Genomic DNA, 26,835 nt, shown 5'->3' on the forward strand with positions numbered 1-26,835 from the left:
CGCTGCAAGCTGAACAGCCTCTCCGCAAAGGTTCTGAGCTAGATTCAGACTGTCTGACAAAGGAAGTGAGAATCTTTTTAGACGTTTGCTTCTCAAGGTTAGGGGAGTCAGAGTAGATAGGGAGAGAGATTTGGTAAGCATGGCCATTGACTCCCTGTGTGACCTTGGGCAAGTCACTTAAACCTCTCTGTGCTTTGGTTTCCCATCTGTAAAACGGTAACAAAGGCATTTTCCTCTCAGAGTTGTTATGAGGCTAGGTTAGCTGTGTTTGTAAAGCACATTCAGATCGGGCACTGCAGAAATGCAAAGTCTCGATTTATTTATTATTGTTCCATTCAATGCATTGCATAGAATATGCCAAAAGAACTGTCAGGCGCAAGAAATTGTTTGTTGACGTGCACAAAATCAAGACACCAGGCCACAATTGTGTAGATCAGATTGTGTGAATGAACCTCCTCCTATCTTTGGAAACACACTTAGTGAAAACTTTAAAGCTATCTGCTGTGCAGAGAGTAGGGAAAGTGAGAATGGGATATCATTGTCTCTAAGAAAGAAAACCTGATAGCTGCTTTCAGAAAATCATTTTAACTTGGCACCGAGTAGATTCAGTACTTTACAGAAATCAATTTCACTCAGCACCAGGATATATTTTAGCGGGGTGAGAGGAGGCAATGGGTCACATTTCATTCCTTGAGACTAATTCATGCCAGTACATGATCAGTTTGGTGCAGTTTTCAGGTACAGTGCTGTCTAAAGTGTTGATAAAACTAACTTCAAGCTCCTGCTCCCATACAGTGCATGCTTCTAAATAGACAGAAACATTAATAAAGAACAGCAATTTCTGCTGCCTAAACCGTGGAGAGGTGCTGGTAGAGCTGATGTATCGAAACTGATTTCATTAGTGCAACGGGTGTGTTAGACTGCATGCTAGAGAAGGGGCTGGTTCAGCTACAATTATTGCATAATGTCAGTGTTGAACTCAGTGCAATGGTGCCCATGCTGACTGCTGGTCAGCTGTAATGTTAGGAGAAACCAGGCAGGAGAAACTGTTCTGATCTGTCTATTATCTTGGTACAATCCCCCCTTTTTATTTAAATATACATTGATATTTTAGTTGATTATCATCTCAGTCCCTCACTCTTTTCTTTTCCTCTCAGTTTTCTTTCCTTCTCACTTATCACCTGTTACTGCTCCCCCCCTTTGTATCCTTGGGCTTTCATAGCTCTTCCTCTCTTTTTCATCCCTTTTCCCCTCTATTATCAACATTCAAAATGTCCCTCTAGGTCAACATCTCCCACTGCTCAGAATTAACCAAATCCTGGTCCGAATAGATTCCACCGGACAGAGCCCTCCTAGGCACTGTGGAGATAGAAGCTAGTGCAAATCCTGGGTGTATGGAGAAACCGATTCTGCCTGAGAGGCATGAAGAGTTGCTTAGAGTTGGCACCAAGGAGTGTGGTTGCATGTGTTTCTTGCACATGGAATAGATTCAGATCTCCTTCTTGCCCCATCCACACTGGACCTGATTCTCTTCAGGATCAATCAACTGCGTGTGAAGCTGGTTACTTCCTGTCTGAGGCTTATATGCTACAGACTACCAGATTAAACAAGCTCAGAATTTGACCCAATGTTGCTTTTATTTTGCCTTGGCATATAGTTTTAAATCAAAGAAATTGGCTGATAACCCATTTCCCCTTCATTTGCCATACAGGATGCTCTTTATTGAATCAGGATCATAAATTCTCTCTCATGGTCCCATTACATCTGTTTTAATCTTCTCTGATCCTTTTTTATGTAGGGGTGGGCGTTGATTGTAGTAAGGCCGGGGGTGGGAAACGGCATTGTAAACAGTCAGGGATCAATCTGGGTCAGGGATAATGACCTAGCCGGGAAAACTGCTTAATAAGTCCAGTCTCTTGTGGACAGGGCCAGCACAGAGAGACAGTACAGAAAACATGAGCAGGACAGAAACCTCAAAAGGGAGATGAATTGCTCTAGAACATACTCAACTCCTTGCAACTTCGGATTCTTCCATGGGATTCAAATAAGTTGTATGCAAAATTCTGATGGAATCTACTCTGCTGAATCTACCCTCTGTGCATGCGTATAAATATGCAACATCATTCCTTGCAATCAGTAAGAGAAGGACGTCTGCCTTGATGCAGTCAGGGTAGTACTTTGGGAATTAATGCTCAGAGCTGATTAGCTGTGCAGCTGGTGCTGCATTGCAGGGCTAGTTGCTTAAGCAGTGTCTGACTGGTAGTGTGAGCCTTAAGGGGAAAAGGGCATTTTACTACTGCATTTACAATTACCGTACCTCTAATGGGAAGTATCAGAATTATGCTGCATTGACAGAAAATGATTTTCAGTCACTGAAACAAGGATAACAGTAAACCCCATGTGCTGGGTGTTAATGTCAATGTTACCTTTTAACCTAAATGCAAGATGGTTTGTGTGACATTCTTTTATATTTTTTTTAAAAGATTGCAGGAAACAACATGAAATGTAATTAAATTATCTATGCAAGATAGTGAAATGGAGCTTTAAGGGTCAAATAATCTGCTCAGGTAAATGGCTGCAAGTCTAGTGACTTCAATGGCAGTTCATCCATTTGCATCCGCAGAGCGTTTGGCCCTAGAAATCTATTTAAATAAATTAAAATGCACTGAGGATCAGAAAAGTAAGTGTAAAAACAAGATGTTGGTTTCCCATATTTAATCTCCCTCAATGGATCAAATATCAAATTCTGTATTGGATTTGCTGTTTTGAAGTCAAAGCATTTTTTCCTTTGTGATTACTGAAGGCTGGTCTTTATATAGAAAAACATAGCTGTCTTCTTATATATTAATGACACCTTTAGCTGGTGTAAATCAACATAGTTCTACTGAAGTCCATGGAGTTGTGCTGATTTGCGCTTGCTGAGGGTCTGGCCCAAAGTGTTTTTAGTATCACACTTCAGCTGGAAATTGTGTTGATGATGCATCAGACAGAATAGCATACCGCTTGTTTTCCCTGCATCTATATTGGCTCTGGAATGCTGGCGATAGTAAAAATGTCATTACAGACCGTAAACATAAGAAAATATGACTCAGAAGGCACAGGGAGCAAAATACGTACAGTAATGAGCAGCCATTTTTAAAGCATCACTTGATTTAACTTTTATTTGACCTTTGTGTTTTAAGGAGATGGTAAAGGAACTAACCCTGTGATGGTCTGTTCTGCAGCCAATAGACAGTGTTCTGGGGGCATTTGATTAGTGAACATACATTGTGTGAGTTTGGGGAGATGGGAGGCGTGGTTAATTAAAGCTTTCAAGATGGTTCCTGGCACACAGGATGAGTGATCTTTTGTGTATTTGGCCACTTGTGTGCCTTGAGATTTGGAGTTTCTGTTGTACAATCTTAAAATAACTGTTTAAGAGTCTGACATGGATCAGGGAAGCACACAGTAAGGGCAGTGAAGCTGAAACACATATTGAGGAGAGCCAATAGGAGGTGACGGAACAAACCAAGGAGAACTGTGATCACAGGGAAATCAAGCTGAACGAGCGGGCAACTCACTTGAGAGCAGAACTGGAGACCTAGAATTGAAGACATATAACTGGTGAGAAAGAAAGGGAGATTCTGATATAGGAGCTGGGATGAACTAAACAATAGAACAAAAGAGAGGAAGTGGAGCCAGGACATATATAAGAGAGAGAAAGGGAAGAAGTGGCTGGTGAAAGGCAGACACTGGGAAAGAAGATAGGGTGTGGGGGATGGAGAGGTAGGAAGGAACAGACTAAAGAGGAATGTGACTTCAGGAAAGGAGATCAGTAGACCAGGAGATGAATCCAGCAAGAGAGACAGTCAGAAAGTCCGAGACTTTGCGGAGACTGGAGGAGATTTTACCAGAATGATTAATTAGGTTTTTAGGCATTGATCCCACAAATGAAGATTATTGAGATCATAAAGAGAGAAAGTTAGGGTCAAGATTCTTTCTTGAGGGAATCAAAGTCTGTCATCCTTAGGAAGTAAACTTCAAGGCATCCAATAAAACCCCTTGATACTTTCATCAAAGTCAATTGCAAAATATTTAATTTATCGATAAGGGCCGAGAACTCTGAAGAGCAGCGTAATTCATGTCAACAGCTCCATCAAATGCAAGACACAAAACATCCATTTATAAATGCTATATTGTATGAAAATTGTTACATTGTTACATCAATGTCTAAACCGCGTGATAGGCAGTATCCCACACAGTCTAACCCAAAAGGGCTGGTTTGCTGCCCAGGTTCATCTTGCAAATACAGTCAAAAGCCTTGGGGAAGTCATCCAGTGCCTCCCAGTAAATACTGTAAAATAAAACATAGGGTGCAAAAAAGATTCAGCATTGCCCTGCACCTTGTGCCGTCAAATACTCCAGTGTAAAATGTAACCAAAATCAGGATGGTAGCACCTAGTTTGCATTCCATTTGCACTGTTATAAGTGACTATTGCAAGGGCTGAACAAGGGTGGATTTGGTTTATAATGTCAGATATACCATCCCAGTAGAGCTATGAAGATTTGTGGCATTGCAGAATCACAATTTTGAGTGTTCCAACGGAGAGGCATTTGTGTTACCTAAATAATCCTGTTTTGCTTGTTGGTTTTACGGTTTTGAGAGCTAAATTAGTCATTCAAATTTGTTAGTCTCTAAGGTGCCACAAGTACTCCTTTTCTTTTTGCGAATACAGACTAACACGGCTGCTAGTCTGAAACCTGTCATTCAAGTTTGTTTTTCGCCATTGTGAATGATGCAATCTTAAATAACTGTTAAAGTGTTGATAATTGAGGGGAGGTGTGTTGTGGTGCTGTTTATTAAAAAATAAAAGTTCTGGTTTAGGAGGCTAACTTGAAACCCTACATTCCCATTATTTGCCTTTCACATCCGCCTGCCAATTATTGTGGATGTTACTGACATCAAAATCAAGGACCTACTTATAGGGAAATGTCTGATTTTGTGTTGTATGAGTAATTTGTACTCTTTTTGAATGCTACTCTAGATTTGTTATTTCCATATAACATCAGAACAAAGGGGCGTATTCTCCGTTGGTGTATATCAGCATAGCTCCAGTGACTTCCCCAGAGCTATCCCCATTCTACACCAGCTGAGAATGTGGCCCATTGTTTTAAAAAAGTAGAAGCAAAAAGGCATTCTTCATCACCAGGTCGGGGAGAAAACTCTTCCAGCAATAGGACTCAAATAAACCATGTCATTCTAGGATTTTTTTCACAAGCACATTACAGGGGTGTTTCTTTTGTGTGCTTGTCTGGTTGTTTGTTTTTATGAGTCCTGGACTGGAAGTCAGGAGGCCTGTGTTTTATTCCTGGATCTGCCATTGATTCTCTAAGTTAGGCAAGTCACTCACTGTAAAATTTTCAGAAGTGGCCACTGGTTTCAAATGCCTTGATTTTTGGGCGCTCAGCTTGAGACACTTTGTGGCATGGCCTTCAGAGACGCGGAGCGCCTGACCTGCTGATTCCATTGCCTCCGCTTTGAGCGCTGGGTACTCAGCACTAATGAAAATCAGCCCCAAAGTGCGTCTCTCAGAAACTGAGGAGCCCAGAATCAGTGGCCTCTTTTGTCCTTAATCTTTCTGCGCCTCTGTTCCCTTACCTGTAAAATTGGGGTGGTATTTCTTACCTGTTTTTGTGATCTCTGGATGAAAATGGCTAAGTATTAGACACCCAGAGACAAAAGATAAATGGGTAAAACTGCTCTTTATGCTATCTTAACTTTCCTTTTGCTAGCCTGTGGCATGACTGGTGAATTCTTAATTTCAGTGTTTAATTCTCTCCTTCCTGTCTGTGGCATTTTTTTTTCCTGATGTCTTCCCTCTGCTGGAGGAGTTGATAGGCTTTCCCTTTTTTCTCTAGAACAGGACATCATAAGACAAATAGCTAATTCCAAATACAATCACTTGTTTTTGAGGGGGAAAATAGCTTTTAAAATTAATGAGCTGGTAAAACGCTTGTGCTAAAATCAGTCCTTTTGGGCAAGGCTTGGAGCAGTGCTGCTGAAGAGAGAGTGCGTGTGACGGTGGCTTCCTGAAGACCAGGAGGTTAGAGGTAGAAGGACTGCAACTGAAAGGAGAGTCCCTTATTCAGAATTCCAGCAGTGCAGTTAGTCTGTGAGGTTTTATGAGTGTTGCTTTTTAATCTGAAGATACAGGGATGCTGAATTCCCAACAGGACAAAGTCAGTTGTCATAGGAACTGAGCACAGTTGCAGAGATTACTGGAGGAGTGAGACTGCGGGCACTGCAAAGCCGGAGGAGGAGGAGGAGGGGGATTACATCCCATGATGAGCACCCTCTCACTAAACCCATTTACTCTGGATTATCACAGGGGAGTAAAAAAAACAGGGTGTCTGGAGTCCGATATTTATCCACAGCACACGCAATACAGAATGCAGCCTTTCCCACATCACCCCACTGATATGTCTAACCACTTAGCTCAATGGCCCACCCCTCTGGGAAGGAGAGGCTAGTCCAGACTATACACCTGGTCAGTTCTTGGCTGCTCTGGTGAGATTGCAGCCAGGGATGCCCATTAGCATATAGTGTTTATCATGATGTGGACACTTGACCAGTTGGGAATAGACTGAGGCAGACCCCCAGTTTATTTGTCACAGGCCATCAAACAATCATCAGATGGTAATCGCCTTCAATCACCACCATCTGGGTCAAGATTAAATCAGTGAGTTAAAGGTGAAAGGCTCAGTAACCTATTTCCATTCCCCTGATCCATCCTGTTTCCTGGTCTGTTGCCTCAATGTGTTTGAAGCCTCAAGGATGTTTGAATGCCATGTTGTATTTTTCACATATTACAGGGTCACTTGGTGGAGTTGCAATAACTTATTTTGTAGCCATCAGCTAGCAGGTGAAAAAATGGGGTCAGATCCTTAACTGGTTAGATCGGCATCGCAACCATCAAGTCAGCAGAGCTAGGCTACTTCACAGCAGCTGAGATCTGGCCTGTGATTCCTATTTACTGTCTGTAAATGCTCCTACCAAAAAAATCTTTGAGTGAAATCCTGATCTTTTTTCACTGTTTGCTCAGTCTTTACTCAGGCAAAACTCCCATTGACTTCAGAGGGAGCTCAGCCTGAGTAAAGACTTCAGGCTTCGGCCCTGGGTGACTGTCTAGTAACAAACAGAATAGCTCTCTGGTCTTTCGGCCTTCACTGTGAATTGCAATACAGCAAAAAAGGAATTCCACAGGCCCCATTTACATTTCAAATTAGTCATAGATAGCAAATAGTAACTTTTGTTCTTTCCTTGTTCAAGGAATTTATTTAGGATGTTTGCATGGCTGAGAACTGCAAACTACTCAGTGCCTTCATTGTTGACTTATTTCCACCTTGGCAGCAATTAGCCTTGGTTACCTAGGAAACTGTTCTGCACCCTATTGAGATTCTTGACAGGAGCTTTCTGTCTGAAATTGTTTTGTTTTCTCAGTTTCACAAGCACACATACAGCTGATTTCTTCACCATGCCTTTCTTGTGTTTGCCTAAAATTTTGCAAAATTATGGGGGGATGGGGTTGTTATTTCATTCTTTGTAACTCTTTGCATCTTTCCATAACCCTGTTTTAGTTTCTGATTGCAAATTATCAGCAGGAATTCTCCTTCACTTTAATCCAAATCACTGTTAATTTCTTGTTGGTGGCATTGTGAATGCATATGCTATCTGACATAGGCCTCTCTCTCTTTCCGTAGAAGATAAATTTCTTTCCTAACCTTCCTTCCTAACATCCCTCTCTTCCTAGAGCATTCATCGTGCCTTGCAGCAGATTAAATTTATACTTCTGCGTGTACCATAAACAGGTCATATATGTATAGAAACTACATGGAATAGTCCACTGGTACTGCAAGCTCAAGATCCATTTTCATCATACTAGTATAAGATAAACTTGTTGATAGAAAGCGTAACCAGAGACGGTCCTTCTCTTATATAAGGAGCCTAAGACTGCACACTGATGGCATTAGAGTGATCTGAAACACTACTTGTGCATGGGAAGATCCACCTCTCAGCATCTGTGCTACATCCCTGCTTTAAGACAGTCTCTTGGAGGAACGCTTTCAGTGTCCCAGACCCCCAAGGGGTCTCACTCTTCCTTCAGGGTAGGCCACGTGCAGGGGTGCTGTAACAATTTATATCATGGGGATGCTGAAAGCCATTGAACCAAACTGTAAACCCTGTCTACGATGGAAATGCCAGGCCCCTGAGACTAGGACGCTCACCTCGGAACCGCCCTATACGGACTTTTACAAAGACAAGGTCCAGCTGCAGCCACTCCTGGCTTTCCTTCCCAAGGTGGTCTCACAGTTTCATATGGGCCAGGACATTTACTTACCTGTCTTTTTTCCAAAGCTGCATAAGTCAGAGGAAGAGTGTAGGTTGCATTCCCGAGATGTCAGGAGGGTGCTAACCTTCTACATCGACAGGACCAAGCCATTCCACAAGTCGATGTAGTTGTTCGGTGCGGTGGCCGACAGGAAGAAAGGTCGTCCAATGTCCACTCAAAGAATATCTTCTTGGATCGCTGGCTGCATTTGCTGCTGCTATGATCAGGCAAAGGTGTCCCCTCTGGTGATTGTAACCACTTACTCATCCAGGGTGCAAGCCTCTTCAGCAGCTTTCCTAGCGCAGGTGCCTATCCAGGACCTCTATAAGGCGGCCACCTCGTCATCCATCCACATGTTCACGTCCCATTACGTACTTACCCAGCAGTCATGGGACAATGCTGGCTTTGGTAGAGCAGTACTGCAAGTCACTAGACTGTGAACTCCGCACCCACCTCCGAGGATACTGCTTGTGAGTCACCTAGAATGGAATCGACATGAGCAAGCAGTGAAAGAAGAAAAAACGGTTACCTACCTTTTTGTAACTGTTGTTCTTTGAGATGTGTTGCTCATGTCCATTCCATTACCCGCCCTCCTGCCTCTCTGTCAGAGTTGCCAGCAAGAAGGAACTGAGAGGGCGTAGGGTCGGCGGTGTCTAACATACCAGCACATGAGCGCAGCACTCAAGGGAGCGCCACAACCGACCCTACGGAAATGCTAAGGCAGAAATCTCTGACGACTGCGCATGTGGGTGCTCACACACCTAGAATGGAATGAACATGAGCAACACATCATCTCAAAGAACAGTTCCGAAAAGGTAGGTAACCGTTTTTTTCTAGCCCAGCAGCACAGATCCCTGACTCGGTTGAGCTTTAGTTTTGTTTTGAATGAATGTAGTGCTCCTGAGACACACCAGCACAGGAGACTGGAGTTCTGTGTTTTCTATCTAGAGAGCAGCTACAACATCAGCAGCAGCAGCCGTGCAGACTTCTTCACGGTGACCTGGCAATATGCGTCAACCTGTATGTGAAGTGACAACTCGGAGGGTGAGAAGGAAGTTCAGTCCTCATGCCTATTAGTTCTTGGCCTCCCTGCTGAGACTGTCAGTTGTCAAGGTGGTTTTTAAAGAGCCATCAAACGGTAATTCATAATGTTGTATATTCACTATTGAGTCCATGATGGAGGGCTATGTATTAACCGATGATACTGAGGTAATGCTATCGCAGTCCCTGTCTTCTGTACCAGCCAGGATCCATTTAGCTGTTTCATCTCTTCCTTAGCTAAATATATTCTGGACCTGATCCTCAGCTGGTGTACACCAGTCTAGCTGCATTGACTTCTTCTCAGTGCTTTTTTTTTTAGTGAGCCCATTGTATCTGTTGACATGTTCTCAACATTCAAACATAGCAAGTCTACAAAGAGAAATTCTTAATCAACATCCCATCAGCATGAGCATCCCTCCCCCTAATAAAAAAAAAAGGGAAATGGCTGATTGAGAGGAAAACATTCTGAAGTGTGTGTGTTTTCGCTGTTCCATTCAAGTAAAGTCACACACAAAGCTGGAATCTGTAGTGCCTTCGAGAAACTCATGTTCTGCGTCACTCGGTACCTGTTGCTGTCATTTCAATGTCAAAAAGTAGAGGAAGACAGTGTGTTTCTCGTTAAACAGGTGGGGGAAAAAATCTCTGAAGAAACAAAAGCTCTAACAGAAGCAAAGCTTTCATGATGCCTGGCATCCTGGCGGGAAGTATGGACTCTTCTTTGTTGTTGATATTTATCATTCATCTTCCTTGAACTTCAACCGAACCATAAGGAAACGATGAAGAGCCTCAATAGCTACGCTCCAAGTATCTGACTTACCCACTGGATCTGCTATTTATAGGGTCCATTAGTACAAAAGTGTCTGTCCTTTTCCAGCAGTCATTAACAGCAAAAACACGGTTCCTGTTGAACTGCCTGTACCTCCCATGTCACCAAAAATATCCATCAGTGGAGTGCTGTGAAGTGAACCTTGATAAAATCCTCGGAGGCAATTTATATAGTTTATTTATTTATTTATTTGGGGAAAGTCTGAAATTAAGCTTCCATTATTCAGCAGAGCAGTCTCTCCCTCTCTCTCTCTTTTCGGTATAATGCCTCTGGGAAATGGAATGAGAATAGGAACTGAGATGGTAGGAGCTACTTGCAGGCCTTTGGAGGATCCCTTCACTCTGTTGAGCAAGATTAAATGCAAAGAAGTCTAAATTTAAAGCAAGGAAAGTAACTTTTAATAGGATTTCAGCTTATATTGCTGGGAACTGTCCTACACTGGGTGGGAGATAGACAAAGAATGTCCTATTAGGTCTTTCCTCTCTCCAACTTTTGTGATTTGCTGATTATAATCCACAGTGCCGAACGTGTGTTCATCTCACTGTGTACTAGTGTTTGCATCTGAAAAATTAATCTCTTGTGGTCTTTCCTTAAAATGTTATTCTGAAAATTGCTCCTGCTTTCTTCCCTGGTTTCCTAGAGTAAGGCATGCAGCAGCACCCTGAGTTGGTCCTCTGTGCAAACTTTCCCAATACAGGGATTGATTTGAGCTAACAGCACAACTTTGTAAATGACTCCGTGATGTTACTTTCTTCAGCAGGGTAGTAATTACTGAGAATTGCCACTTCATGAAAACTCCTGACAAAGAAGTTTCTTCCTGGGGTAAAACCTGTGAAAGGGTTTTTAAAAAAACAATCAAAAGGGCCAGGATTTACTGGTCTGTGTTGATGACGGAGTACATGGCTCTTTTATGCAGTGGAACCCAGGACACTATCCCCCCTCACCCACAGATCCGTGGGCATCTGTGAAGCTCCATGCTGCTCTTCACACCCACCAAGTCCCTTGAAGTCTGGCTCTTTATTGGTGTCATTAATTTCCTACCCCAAAAAGGGAGAGGAAATATTACTGTAATATAGAATGGATGTTCCCTGGTCCCTGCATACCCAACCTACCTATACAAAGTATCCCAGAGCCTCAACCATATGGCATTGTGTTGGAGAGGCTACCAGAGGTTGCCAAGAAGCCGATAGACCGTGCAGTTGAGCTACTACTCCCCCTTTCCTGTCTTTTCTGTGCAGTTCTTCCACTTTGCACTCTGTACATGCTTCACGATAGAGGGAAACCCTGGGCTCCAAATTAACAATCCATATTCTATAGTCAGTGGAAGCAGCTATTTACACTGGTCAACTTTGGAAGATGAGTTGCTATCATAAACACACACACACAATATTGTGTAACATTGGTGAATGGTCAGTATTGCATTGCTATGGTTATGTAAGAGGTTTGGGTGGCAAAATGGGGCTTTGCCTGGTATACTCTGGATGCGTTTGGGGTCTGACGTACTCTTCGTTGTCATGTACTGCTGGCTGCAGTCAATAGAACTGTATTATTATCGGGTTGCCCTTCTGACTACCAGTCAAGAGGGGAGTAAATTATGTCAGTAATGAAGACCAACAATTGTGAGGGAAATATTCCTTGCCTGCAAGTGTCTTGATACCTCATTATATATGAAATTTCTGCAGTAAAGAAATTAACATTGGCTTTGTCCCTGCATTTTTTAAAACTCAGGTGACTGTGGAAGTCAGGCAGCCATATCTCTAGTTCTCAGAAGAAACTCCGCCTTGTTGAAGGAAAAACAGGGACAAAAAATGATTATTTTAGAAACCTTTTGGAATGTTCATTTGAACTTTAAAGGTGACAATAGGTCAAGTGTAAATCCAATAGCCTGCATTACTTGCCTGTGAAAGCAGTTACTGTAAAGTTATGTGCAGGGCATTGACTTAAATATACGCCCTCTCCACCTGTTCACCCATGCTAAAGGAAATGATAACTGATGTGCTGTCATCCTTGCTCTCACTGGATGCTCCATGATGTCATCATTGTTGGACACTGATGGACTGCATTTAATTTGCGATTTTTGTCTCTGTCAACTAAATGTGTAGTAAAGTAATTGGCATCCACAGCAACATTGAATTTTATGGGTGTATAGTGCAAATGCTTGTATTATTAAGGCTCTGAGGGCAAGTCTGGGCCATACATATAGTGGGCCTGAAGCTGCAAGGCGCTGAGTCTGATATGATTTCAGTTGGCTTCAGTGCATGTGAGGGCACTCAGCACCATGTAGAACTGGCCTCAATGTCTGAAAGTAATTCTCACCTGCCGACAGGAATACCTGGGAAATACAGTGACTGTGGCTGTAAATAGAAAGGAATATGGATGTTAATGAGCCAGGGAGTGTAAATAGGTATGCAGATGTGAAACCCACAACTTTTCTCTGAATTTTATTTTATTGATTGATTGTATTTTGGTCACATCTAGAAGCCCCAATCAGGAACCATGACCCCACTCTGCTAGCCACTGTACTAACACAGAACAAAAAGACAGACCCTGTCCCAAAGTGTTTACAGTCTAAGTATAAAACAAGAGGAAACAGATGGGGAAGTACAAAGAAACAATGAGACAATAATGGTCAGCACACCAGAAGCCAAACCATTCTCAAGTTTTTTGCAGGCCTCAAGTAGCAAAGTCAAGTTTCAAGGAGGGTTTTGAAGGAAGATAATGTATTAGTTTTGCAGATGTTTACGGGAGCTCCTCCCAAGCATGAGGGGCTGCATGGAAGAAAACATAACGGTTTATATATTTTGTAAATAGTTCTGCCATTGGATGCATGAACTATCCAATTTGCTATTTCATTAAAGGTCAGATTTTTAAACATATTTAGGCACCTAACTCTCATTTATTTCAGTGAGATTTAGGTACCTAAATACCTTTAAAATCTGTCCCTAGGCACCTAAAACAGCAACTAGGCCGATCTTCCTGGCTATTTCCATATGTTAGTTGCATGCCTGATTACATCCCACTGCACCCCAAAGCCAGGTTTGAGATATCCATACTCACAGTCAGTAGTATTAACTCCATAGATAGTCCCATTGACTTCAGTAGGACTTCACGTGGAGTAAGGTGCTATTCACTGTGTGTAAGAGTTATCATAAGACGGCCTTTAACAAATCCTTTGCAAATTTAGGCCTGAATCGTACAGCTGCATTTGCAGTTGCCATTTCAGTGTTGCGCCGTTAGCCTAGGAAGTATTATAAAATCTTCATGCATATTAGCACTAAATTAATTAATAGGCAGCAGGTTTAAAACAAACAAAAGGAAGTATTTATTCACACAATGCACAGTCAACCTGTGGAACTCTTTGCCAGAGGATGTTGTGAAGGCCAAGACTATAACAGGGTTCAAAAAAGAACTAGATAAATTCATGGAGGATAGGTCTATCAATGGCTATTAGCCAGGATTGGCGTCATAGAATTGGAAGGGACCTTAGGAGGTCATCTAGTCCAACCCCCTGCTCAAAACAGGACCAATCCCCAATTTTTGCCCCAGATCCCTAAATGGCCCTCTCAAGGATTGAACTCACAACCCTGGGTTTAGCAGGCCAGTGCTCAAACCACTGAGCTATCCCTCCCCCAAGCCTGTCCCTAGCTTGTTTGCCAGAAGCTGGGAATGAATGGCAGGGGATGGATCACTTGATGATTACCTGTTCCGTTCATTCCTTCTGGGGCACCTGGCATTGGCCACTGTCGGAAGACAGGATGCTGGGCTAGATGGAGCTTTGGTCTGACCCAGTATGGCCATTCTTATGTTCTTAGGTAAATTCATTGGGTAATAGTGTACCGTCCTCCAGGCCACATTTTTACCAGATTTAGAAATCTCATGCAGTCCATCTAAAGGCACTAAGTCACGAATGGGAGAGGTTTTTGCATGTATTAAAGTGACTTGAGTGTGGTATTTTCAAAGCTGCATGAGAATTTGTAGGCCCAGTTCCTCTTCAGTTGAACAGGAATTGGGCACCCAAATCCCCGAGGCGGCTTGAAAATCCCATCCTCAGTAACTAAAAGGAAAAAACAAATGTCCATGCTGTACTGCACTGAACAGATTTCTTCACCATTTCCTTGTTGCTGTGTTGTACAAAGCAACAGATGCTGTGCTTGAAAAGTACCCAACTAATTTATCTTCAGTGATCTTCGTCCTGTGATAGCATTGGTCATTCAACCAAAGCAAATGTGCCTTAGGTGTAACCATATGGGCGCTCAGAGTGGAATAAGGGTCTGATCCAAAGCCCTTTGAAGTGGAAAGACTTGACTTCACTGGGCTTTGGATCAGTCCCTAAATCAGGGTCGTGTTGGCCACATTGAAGAGATGGGTGTAGGGAACATTTCCAGCCCGTGTAAGGACCAGGAACAATTGCATTCCTAGCACTAAGGAGAGCACGGTGACTCCTCACTCCCTACTCCCCCCAGGGCCAGACAGCATTCCAAAGGGGATGGGGAGAAGTTGGGTCATGTCTCCACCTCAGAACCCCTCCACACGAGTCCACATAGCATGCAGCATCTCATCAAGTGGTGCAGCAGCAGCTCTGCTCCTCCAGGGGCAGAATAGGCCCTTACTTTCGGCTGAGCTTCGATGGCCCCTCTGAGTGGTCAGGAGGCAAAGTCTGAACCTCAAACACATAGCTGTGAACCTCCGTCATCCCAGACAGTGGTATCAAGTGGAATACATTTTCATGCTCTCTGATCTGCAATTCAAATGTAGAGTGGCCTGTATGATGCAGCCCTGAAAAAGGTGAGGCGGATAAATTGTACGTTATAATGTTGTCAAAATGTCATTGGCCCTTCTTTCTTAAGTCCCTCATCAGCATACCCTTCAATGTTTTCAGGTGCAGTGCCCTGAATGCATACTAACTGTATGCTGATGAACAAAAAATACAATCCAAAGCACTTGTAAAAATACAGATAACTCAATATGTTAGATGCCAGAAAATCCAGCTCTGGGCTTGTCATCCTGGCCATGTTTGGAAAATGCCAGGGTCACAAAATTGCACATAAAAAAAAAAATCCTAGGCAGTTAATAAATTCTCACTTTAAAATCCTGCAATTACTGCATATATCTCCCGTACCGAAAATGAGAAGCAGTGATTAATAGTAATGTCTTATGCTGTTCTCGCTCCAAGGAATAAGATTCAAAATTTCTTTTACATTTATAGATTCAGGGACAGATTTTCAACACCCAGCAGTTCCCTCTGAGAAGAATAGGAGTACTGGGGCTTGAGATCTTTTGCAAATCTGATCCTTTAATTTCATTTGTAATGATTTCTCTAAATATTTTAAAGAAAATAATTTTTTAAAAAATCTGAATGAGTCTGACTCTGAAAGCTTTAGCCAGACTCAATTTGGTTTTTAAAAAAATCTCTCTTATTAATGCAACTTTTTTGTTTTGTTAATTTTGCTACGATCACAGAGGAAGTGTCTGCAAGGATAGTCCAAGTAGTAACAGCTGAAGCTGTAGCAGTCCTGAAAGGTGAACAGGAAAAAGAAGCCCAGCACAAAGATCAGCCTGGACCATTACCTTTAGGTAAAACAAGGCATTTACAAGAGTGGTGAAGGTATCTCTGTGTGTGCAGATGTATATAAATAGAATTATTAATATCAGGTCACAATATATAATGCATGTCGATGACATAGGTGGTGCTGATATTCATGGATAAACTGTAGAACCCTGGGATAAATTCTGTAACCAGCTAATAAATAAAATGTCTCATTTCCCCAATTTATCATGCATCTTTGACTGCCTTGCTGACCCTCTACTCACTAGTCCATCTCCCACCAGGTCTGCATTACATTCTCTGAGCAACTTCAACCATTATTATTATTATTGTGTTTATTATGAACTGAGGTGCAATTTTGCCTGAAAGTCTCTAATTCAGCAGAAACACTTAGCACATGCTTGACTTTAAGCATGTGCTTATGTTCTGTCGAGTTCTATGGAATTTAAGTGCACACTGAACTCCTTTGCTGAGTTGGGCCTAAGTGAGGGCAGAACTAAGCACACATCCTGGATGTTGAGACATTCTTCAACGAACTCTGAGAAACAACGTATGTGTTTGCAATGAGTTCTTTTACAGTGCCTGTAGGTACGAAAGTACATCTGTGAGTTATTAAAATGTGGTTGTATGATCTGCATTGGGATCAAAAAGCCAGTCTCAAGAGGAAGTATTCGAGGCACTAGATCTGGTCCAATATCCATTGAAGTCAATGAAAGTCTTTCCATTGATTTCATTGGTCTGGGGATCACGCCCTAAATCATAAATTGAGACCTAGTTGCTTGCTGGAATCATTTGCAGCCCACGAAATACTGTGGCATAAATTTAAAAAGCCTGATAGATCCCAGTACTAACTCTGAAGAAATATCAAAACTATTTCTCTGAAATCAGATGGAGAATCTGAGTATACTTAAGAGATACCTTGTTTAGGGCCTAATCTTCCTGCTACTGAAACCATTGATAAAACTTCCTCTGACTTCAGTGGGAGCATAAGACCCTTAATTGGGAATTAATCTAAAACCCTAGAAGATTAGGCTTCTATACAGCGCCTTCCTCTGATGAAATACCATGATCAGATGGCTGACAGAAGTTCCCCATTGACTTGTTTTCCTTCCTTGGTGATGCTTCCAGCTGGTACCTTTCATACTTTGACAAGGAACATTTGCATATATTATGTAGCTAGCCCTGAACCCAGCAGAAACAAAAAATATCCAGGTTATAATAATGTAAGAACACAGCAAAGTGCTATTTGTCCAGCTACCCAAAGGTAAACTAAGCATGGGATTGGGTGCCTTTTTCTCACTTTTCCAGATGATCGAATTGAATCTTTAAAATCTCCCTGATTTAAATATGTTGCCATCATAGGTTTGTGAATGAAGCTTTCTCAAAATCATGAATGAACAATAGTATTGATCTGGCTACTAGATGGGACACAAACACAAAGGACTGATAAATTTTTTTATTTGATTTTGTTTCATTTTATTGTACCCTGGGACCAGACTCTGGAACGTAAGGCAGGGCACCTGAAAGTAAATGTTTTCCTTTCATTATAGGTTTAAAATAATACATTGGAAAAGGGATTATACCTGAAAATCCATTAGGCACAACCTCCACTGAAGTATTCTCCAAACAGGCCATAATTGCAGCTTGTACTCAGCATCTAATGGTTTCACGGGAATTAATTGCTGTATCTCATTTTCTCACTTGCATTGTTCAATCTCTAGCTGTGGAAGAATCAGCTAATCTGCCTCCTTCCCCGCCTCCATCACCCGCCTCAGAACAGACTGGAGCACTGGCAGAAGGTAAGGGTCCACTGGACATTTCAGAGTATGTCTATCAAGCAAGGGAACAAATGCTCATACGAAGAGGTGGGGGAAATAGTAAATGGAAATACTTCCTGCCAGCTTCAGCTTAAAGAGTAAGCATTCTCCAGCAATGAAGTGCCATCTGCAAACTGACCATAACACACAAATGAGATATATGCATACACACATGGATAATTGGAAGTAAGTAAAAATAAATACACACACACATATATATGTGAAAAATAATCATTAATAGATATTAGAAGCCAAGATGGCTAAATATTGAGACTTCCCAAGTATAGGCCTAGAACGTGGTGTTAAATATTGATTACTATAGTCTGTTAAGATGCGTTTACTTGGAAATTAACCAGCACTAATGTTGTCTCACAGTCCAAGTCCATGCAAGCAAGGAGATTCAGAGTTAGATTATTCCTTCTGCTTTCCATCTTTAATTCACATTTCTGTGCCTTGGTGTATATGGGGATTCTGTACAAGGATGCCAAAGTGAAATTCTAGTCTTAAAGCAAATTATACTCTCTGATCCACACAGTAGTACTCAACCTCAGTAACCCAATAATGTCTGCATTCGGCTGTCCCTGAAGCCACAATTCAGAAAGCATGTAATCATGTTCTTAACTTTAAGCATGTGCTAAAACCCCATTGAAGTCACATGCCTAACATTAAGCCCGTGGTTATGTGTTCTGATGTAAAGAGGTAGACTGCTGAATCAGGGCCTGGGTGTCTGAGTCTCCCATTAACATTGACAGAGGAAGAACAGAATATTACTGATGAGCCCTACCATATGGATCTGAGAGAAGAATTTGGCCCTAAGAATTCCCTTGTCTTTGTGAGCTAAATCAGACAGTTGACATTATCATTTTATTATGAATATAGTTTTTATATGTCACCTTCCTTCTTGTTTTTTAAAAATAAATATCTTGAAAATTAATGTGTCATAGAAATAAGCTATTACTGTCTGTTGAGTACACACTGTGTGTGATTTATCCTGCACTAGTGTTGGAAATGTGTATTTTTTATGTGATGTCCCAATATGTGCTAGTTCTCAGTTTGCCATGACGTTCTGCAGTGAGACACTTTTTTTTACACCTGATCTCCATGCGTTTTGGTCAGTCCATCTCCTGTATACATTGACAAACGTCACATCCTTGGGTACTTTGTATTGAAAATACTTACTTGGCATGTGCAGTAACCAATATGCAAACTTTGATTTCTTGGTCATTGTTATTGTAACATTCACTTTCCTGTTGTTGAGCAAATATTACTCAAAGGTAATGGTAATCAAATAAAACCACTCAGGAAAAAAAAAGGAAACCAGTACTACACTGGCAAAGATTTTTAGGATTGCTAGGGTCATTTTGATCATTTCACTGCTCTTTTTGTGCTGATTTATTTGATTACCTTACTGTTCAGGGTGTGCTTTTTGATTTTTGGTAACAGAATGAAGGGGTTGTTGATCTGCTTGAGAACAATTTTAAGATCCCTCCTTTACCTTGGATTTGCATTGGCTTTGCACACTGTTTTCACTAACCATATTATTGCTTATTACTTTGTGGGTTTTATACAGTAACAACATTGATTAATTGACAGAATGTTATAGGTTAATCACTTGCCAAATGACTTTTAAATGGAAGCCATTTTGTTAGTTGTATCAATGCCAAGAAGTGACAGAACAGTAGACATCTCTTTGACCTAATAAACTGAGCAGTTCCCAGCTCTGCAAATGACTCAGAAAGTCACTTAACTTCTTTGTTTCTTTTTCCTCTTACATAAAGATGAGACAATAATGCTTGCTTGCCTACCTCACAGGGGTGTTGTGAGGAATACGGAGTCAATGATTGTAGAATGGTTGGAAGATGTAATGTATTATATACTTGCTAAGTCTGTTAGTTTTTACAGAATTCATGTTTTTTTGCTTTAAAGGTTGGTTTTAAAAAAATGTTTCTATGATAAACTTTTCTACTAACTTTCAGTTTGAGAGCAAACGTCATTGGACTTGTTTATAACCTCCTGAAAATACAGGTTTATAAGGGAAACATTGACAGAGCTCCTGTACTGTAGGTCCTTAGTCATTGATGGCCTAAGAGTCCCAAAGTGCTGTAAGCTCCTCTTTTATGTTTGGCTTGTGGGGGGTATTTCATATTAGAGTTAGGTGAAAAAAACAAAGGAAATGTTTGTAAAAATTGTCACCAAAAATGTGGTCTAGTTTTTCATCGAAATCTGAAGTTTCAAACAGCTTTAGTTAATATTGTCTTGTGCTTCTTTCAGTGAATTAGGCCTTGATTCAGCAAATCCCTTATTCACCTGATCAAGGCCTTACAGCTGGAAGCTATATTGAACTTTTGTTGCTGGGAGTCAGGATTGCCTGATAATATTAACTGCTAATAAGCCAAATCCTGCACTAATTAGTCAGGCAAAGCGCCTATTGACTTTAGTGGGAACTTTGTGTGAGTAAAGACTGCAGGATTTGACCCAGTGTGTACAATACCCATTTAAACCCTCAGCCCCTCATGCTACTCAGTTGTCTGTGTGTACCTTTTTGTGTCTGTCTGCTCTGTGGAATGCAGTGGTGTTTACAGAATTTAATCCACTTCTGAAGTTGTTGAACAAAACAGGTAAACCCATCTGGTAGTTCTGTGTATATATACACCTTAGTTTTCCTTGTTGTTGTTGTTTTCCTCTTGAATGTTTTGCCAGTGATGTTGTCAGTACCTTGTATTGCTTTGAAACTGTAAGACATTTCCTTCAGTCATACCAGGCTGGAAATCACTGTGTTGTAGACATGACAAAGGTAGATGTGGCCAGCCATGCAGCAAACACAAATTTAAAAAAAAAAAAAAAGAAGAAGAAGAAGGAAAGAGAAAGGGAGAGAGATTTCTGGGTCAAATACATTTCAGGAGAGAAAAGAGTCAGTGAATGTAGGTTTGATTCTTTCATTCAGCCACAGACAAACATTCAGATGAGCAGGTCTCTTTGCAGTGCTGCTGGAGGTAAGATAATGAATTTGCTCTTATTGAAATTATTTTGATGATTGCAAATATTGTAATGTGATTTTTTTTTCCCCTGGAGTTGAAATTTTCCCAAGTGCTGCCTAATCGTTTTATCAAATGGATCTGGACAAACAGTGCTGCTGCTTTGTATTCCCAACATGGCAGTTTCAGGGCTCTGATCTTTGTAAGATTGGTCCCTAATTCCCTTGCCCTGTGTAAAAAATGAATCTAAATGCCTTTGGTAAACTAGCTTACATTTTAAAGTATGTATTTTGAGATAAGCTTTTTTTAAACCAAGTAAGTATATTTTACAAATTGAAAGGAACCAAGTGCTATAAACAGAGATTATTTCCAGTTAAAAATGACTTTTTAAAAGGTATTTTCAAAAGATACCCAGAAGCTAAAACTGAATTAGCCTTTGTGTAAACATTTTTTATCATAAACTTGAAAATACATTATCTTTTTGCCTGAGCATTAAGGCAAAAAGGAATTGTTTAGAAGGGACCAAAATAATAAAGATTACATTTTTGTTATAGAAATAAAAAGAGGCAAATAAATCATATTAGCATTTAAAGACATTATTTCCCTTCTTAAAAAAATTGTATCCTAAATTATGTTATGACTAAACAATACAGATCTACCAAAAAACAAAAACTAAAAAACAAAAGCAACAATGTAAAACATGACAGACCTTAATAAAACAGTAGCAACAAAATAATACATATAAGCCAGGACAGATAATCTGTTGCCTCCTCCAGTTCCATTAATATTTCAGACAGACTCCAAGTAGGGCCTGTATTTTCTTGGCTATAACCAGTTAACAATTTATAAAGTAGGTGTTCTCTGACTTCTTAATTCTTAACAGACAGACTGTCACCTGGACCATTCCCACCCACACTAATCTGTGGTCATGCAGGCCATTTCCCTTCCCATTCATGATTAGGTAACAGCCCCATATGGTAACAACAACGATTGCTTACATAGAAAAATAATGTTAGGAAAGTGTTTGGTAAGGGGATTTTCAGCAGTGCTCAGCATTGACCTAACTGCTTCCATGGGAATTTTACCAATGACTTCAGTGGGAAGTCAGACTCATGGCTGAGCATTTTTGACAAACTCACTTTTAATGTATTTTTGATGCCTTTTCAAGCATTTTAGCCATTAGGTATAAGGAGGAGGAGTCACCACCATGTGACCAGCCAGCTTACTTTGGACTACCAGGAAGTGCTCTGTGTACCACCTGTGATTCATGAATCATTGTTTGAGAACCTCTGCCATAAAGACTTATGGCTGGTATTGTCAAAGTTAGGCAATCATCTTCCATCGAAATTCAATGTGAGTTGGGTACCTAACATCCCAGCCTGTAATCTAAAATCACATAACTAACATGCTCAGATTTAGCAATGTCAGTCACTTCCGTCTATCTGTTTCTTATCACTAAAATGTAATCTCTTTTCCACCTTCTCATAATCTATCTTGTGACTCAGGAGAAAGTAATAGCAAAACATTATCTGAATATTTTCCTGATGGTATTTGTCACTGCAAAATACTTCAATAAATATTACTGAAATATAGATGCAAATCTCTGGTAATTTGACATTTCCTCTATTTGGCTCTATGCCCTTTATCAAGTTGGCTGGTTTGAACATCATCAATTGTTACAGCAGTGAAATTCTGGTTAACTTGCATAATAACCTATGAGTTTTTTTTGTTATACCCAAGCAGGTCCCGATTCAGGAAAGCACTTAAGCATTCACTTAAATCTATATCTGTTAAGATAAGAAAAACAGTTAAGCACATGCTTAACTTTAGCTTGACTTCAATTCAAACTTAAGCACATGCTTAACTACATTTCTGAATAATGATGCTTTCTTGAATTGAGACTTCAATCAATATAATCAAATGAACTGGAAATACAAAGTGAATTAACTGGCTTAGTAGTTAAATGAATATACACATCACAATTCCCTGGTTCGTGTTGATTAGCAGCATCCCCTTCCATCATGCAAATAAGCTTTTGTAAAGACATCAAACATATTTCTTCTTTATTTCATTTGAATGATACAGAAACCTAGAATCATCATTCGCTCCCATCGTACTGGCAGCTTAGATTTTAGCTCCTTTTACTTACTACTATCTGTATATCCTCTTTTGAAGTTACCGTGGCACAGAGTTAACATCACCAGTTCAGAAAGTAGTTTTCCAAGCAAGTAGCGCTGCCCACCATCACAGCTGCTGTTTTGATTTTTTGAAGCAATGTTTCTTTGGAAAGTTGCTTTTCCTAAAGGTAGTTGAGATTTTTTCTTCTTTTTTTTTAAAAGAGAGCTGCCTTTAAAGTCAGATAGGCATCTTTGCACTATATTCATCCTGGGTGTAACTCAGTAGACTTACAGCAGAAGTGAATTTGGCCCACCTGAATGTAACCTGCCAGTGCGTTAAGTCATAGATACTTGCAGAGTCTTACGGCATTTGGCATATTCAGAGTAATTTATTAGTAGGAAATAAATTTAGAAGAATCAGCAGCAAAATAATCCTAAATATTTTACCCTGCTGTTGATTTTTAACTCTCTGGTAACCTATATGCCCTGATGAAAGAATGTGTGTTAAACTGGACCACTTAAAGTGAACTCTGTGGGATACAGATAGACAGATAGATATAGTCACCTCAATAGAGACTCCGCAGGATGCAAATAACCAGATGTTATTGGGGACAGTTATATAATACAGTATGCCACAGAATCTTAACCCTGGATAATCTTGCTTTCAAATGCAAAATACTGCAGATTGGAACTAATGGTATTGTGATCAATTAATAGTTTGTCCTCCCATTGTGAATGAATAAGCATGAATGGGTCCACATGCTGCATTCTTCCTGGGGGAAGAATGGGAGGGGATAGCTCAGTGGTTTGAGCGTTGGCCTGCTAAACCCAAGGTTGTGAGTTCAATCTTTGAGGGGGCCATTTAGGGACCTGGGGCAAAAATTGGGGATTGGTCCTGCTTTGAGCAGGGGGTTGGACTAGATGACCTCCTGAGGTCCCTTCCAACCCTGGTATTCTATGATTCTAATAAATATCATTCTATCGCAAGTCAGTTGCTACCACTTTGCTGCAGAAAGCAAAAAGTTCCTCGCTGAAAATAACAGCAGTTGGATTCTCATGGTGTCCTGTAAAATTAATCCTGCATTTGAATGCATTGTTTAGTGCCTAAAATGTTTACTAGAATAGAGATTCTTCAACTGCACTAAGTTAGGCATTTTACGTTTCAAAAATACGTGCTTGGAAAATTAATATAGATGTTTCTGGAAAGTATAAGTTTCTGGAGACAAGAAAAGACATTGGAGACCTTGCTCAGAATCTAAATCCCCAATCCTGCCAGTGCTTAAGCCGGTAAGTAAGTATCTGGAGAATTAGAGCCTATGATTCGAAGTGAAGTGCAGGTGGCATGACAAAGTTCTTATATGTAAAGTTTTTTTCTATTCTGTTCATACATGTATCTGCAAAAATATTCAAGAATTTTAAATACAGGTCACCGTTATTAGCCAGATTGAAATCTACAAATGAGCTAAGGGTCTTAAGCCAAATGACTGACTAGGATCCTAAAGCCTCAAGAAGATTTATTTAAAACTTCCTAGTACTTGCCACGAAAAGGCCGTGAGCAATTATAAATGGAAACCGCCACATTTTATTATTATGACCAGGATGTTGCTACTAATAATCCCTCCCACATGTATATATGGAAGAACTAGGTAATAATAATAATTTCCTGTTTTAAAATGTGTGTGTGTGTGTGTGTCTATATGCATGTATATATGTACATACACACATACAAAGTATCTTTTTATCTTTTTTAGTATGAAGAAAATATATCAGCCCTCTCTAAAAAACACCAGAACATTAGCCTGGCATTATCTTCAGAGGTTTCTCTTTGTCCACACCATAATATGCAATGATATTTCTTCCCCAGTGTTCCCCTTATGCGATGGTAGTGGCATATCATACACTGAGGTAGTAGCTGCAACTCCAAGTCATATGCTTTTGATGGCATGTGATGATTTGATGAGCAATACACATTTCATAAATAAACAAGTGTAACCTCCCCATTACAAAAAGAAAAGGAGGACTTGTGGCACCTTAGAGACTAAAATTTTTATTTGAGCATGAGCTTTCGTGGGCTACAGCTCACTTCATTGGATGCATTCAGTGCATTACAGAATACTTGTTTTAAGAGTCACTGGAGAGGTACAATTAATGACAAAACAGGTTCTCTCTGTTCTTTATTGACTATAGTCTTTGAATGAGATTACCTCTGAAATGCTGTGTGATAAATCAACCATATGATGAATAAGTGAGATTTGAATGACCTTGAAAAATGGAGTAACAGAGGTAGGATGGAATTTACCAGTGCCAAATGCAAGATCAGGCATTTATGGACTAACAACAAAATTTTTTACTATAATCTGGGAATTTATCAGCTGGAAGTCACAGAGGAGGAGAAAGACCTGGGTGTATTGGCTGATCACAAGATGACTATGAGCCCCCAAATGGATGCAGCTGTGAAAAAGATTATTGCAATCCTAAAATGCATCAGGAGAGTATTTCCAGTGGAGATAGGGAAGTATTATTACTATTTTACAAAGCACTGGTTAGACTGCCTCCAGAATACTGTGTGCAATTCTGGTCTCCCATGTTTAAGAAAGATTAATTCAAACTGGAACAGATGTAGAGAAGGGCTACTAGGATGAATAGAGGACTGGAGAACCTACCTTATCAGAGGAGAATTAAGGAGCTTGGCTTGTTTAGCCTTACAAAACAAAGGCTGAGGGGAGATATGATCTCTATAAATACACCGAGGGGCAAACACAAGGGAGGGAGAGAAGTTATTTAAAGTAACAAATGGATATAAACTAACCATCAACAAGTTTAGACTTGATATTAGACAGACAAAGGTTTTTAACCATCAGAGTAGTGAAATTCTGGAACAATCTCCAAAGGGGAATAGTGGAGGCAAAAAACCTAACTTGTTTCAAGACTGAGCTTGATAAGTTTATGGAGGGAATGGTATGATGAGGTTGCCTACAATGGCCCATCTGTGTCTGCTATTAACAAATATCTCCAATGCCCAGAGATGGGACACTAGATTGGGAGGGCTCTGAGTTATTACAGAGAATTCTTTCTCAAGTGTCTGGCTGGTGGGTCTCACCCCATGATCAGGGTCTAACTAATATTTGGGGTTGGGAAGAAATTTCCGCCCAGGTGAGACTGTCAGAGACCATAGGGATTTTTCACCTTTCTCTGCAGCGTGGGTTGCTTGCTGGTTTGAACTAGAATAAATGTTACATTTTTTGTAATTTAAAAGCTTTAAATCAAGATTTGAGGACTTCAGTAACTCAACCAGAGGTTATGGGTCTATTACAGGAGTGGGTAGGTGAGGTTCTGTGACCTGCGACGTGCAAGAGGTCAGACTAGGTAACATGATGGACCCTTTTGTCCTTAAAGTCTATGAGTCAAGGAATATGTCACCATATGCCTTAATAAGGCTATATGTGGCAGTTTGTGGAAGACAACTTTATTATGTGTTTTACAGTTGATAGGCTACATTTTGATCTCAAAAAGAAAAGGAGTACTTGTGGCACCTTAGAGACTAACCAATTTATCTGAGCATAAGCTTTCGTGAGCTACAGCTCACTTCATCGGGTCCATCGAATGCATCCGATGAAGTGAGCTGTAGCTCACGAAAGCTTATGCTCAGATAAATTGGTTAGTCTCTAAGGTGCCACAAGTACTCCTGTTCTTCCTGCGAATACAGACTAACATGGCTGCTACTCTGAAACCTGTCATTTTGATCTCAGTTACATGGATGCAATCACTCTGACTATAACTGCTTGCACATATGTAGCTGACAGCAACATGTGCTCCAAGCTGTGTACCAGGTTGGGAAAATTCCCATTGTAAAAGAGCCTGGAACAATTAAAAACTCACGCAGACAAGAGAAATGTAATTACTTAATTTGTGCCAGAGAAGCTGCTGCCTTGCATCTCAAAGCTCTGCGTACATAGACAAAGAAGCACATCCAACCTGAGACTAAAAAAACTCTGGCATCCCACTTCTCCGTCTGCTTAGCCAGATGTGCCCCATCCTGCACGTAGGGAGTAGTGCTCATGTCTGATTGTGCATGTCATTACTCCGGAGGAATTCTGCACTAAAAAAATAAAAATTCTGTGAAACATATTTTCAAATTCTGCAAA

The 26,835-nt window shown here is 40.6% G+C and overlaps 1 protein-coding gene across 20 annotated transcripts in view; it reads left to right on the plus strand.

Annotated features, from left to right (window-relative positions):
- Window positions 1-26,835, plus strand: part of MAP2 (microtubule associated protein 2) — a 99,194-nt gene that overhangs the window by 12,558 nt on the left and 59,801 nt on the right. For all 20 annotated transcript variants that reach the window (XM_077829666.1, XM_077829667.1, XM_077829680.1 and 17 more), the window contains exons 2-3: window positions 15,697-15,810; window positions 17,503-17,580. In XM_077829666.1, coding sequence (XP_077685792.1) covers window positions 15,697-15,810; window positions 17,503-17,580 — 192 coding nt within the window. The remainder of the gene's footprint in view (window positions 1-15,696; window positions 15,811-17,502; window positions 17,581-26,835) is intronic.

This window comes from Eretmochelys imbricata, chromosome 11 (assembly GCF_965152235.1).
Source record: "Eretmochelys imbricata isolate rEreImb1 chromosome 11, rEreImb1.hap1, whole genome shotgun sequence".
In the NCBI taxonomy this organism is placed as follows: Eukaryota; Metazoa; Chordata; order Testudines; family Cheloniidae; genus Eretmochelys; species Eretmochelys imbricata.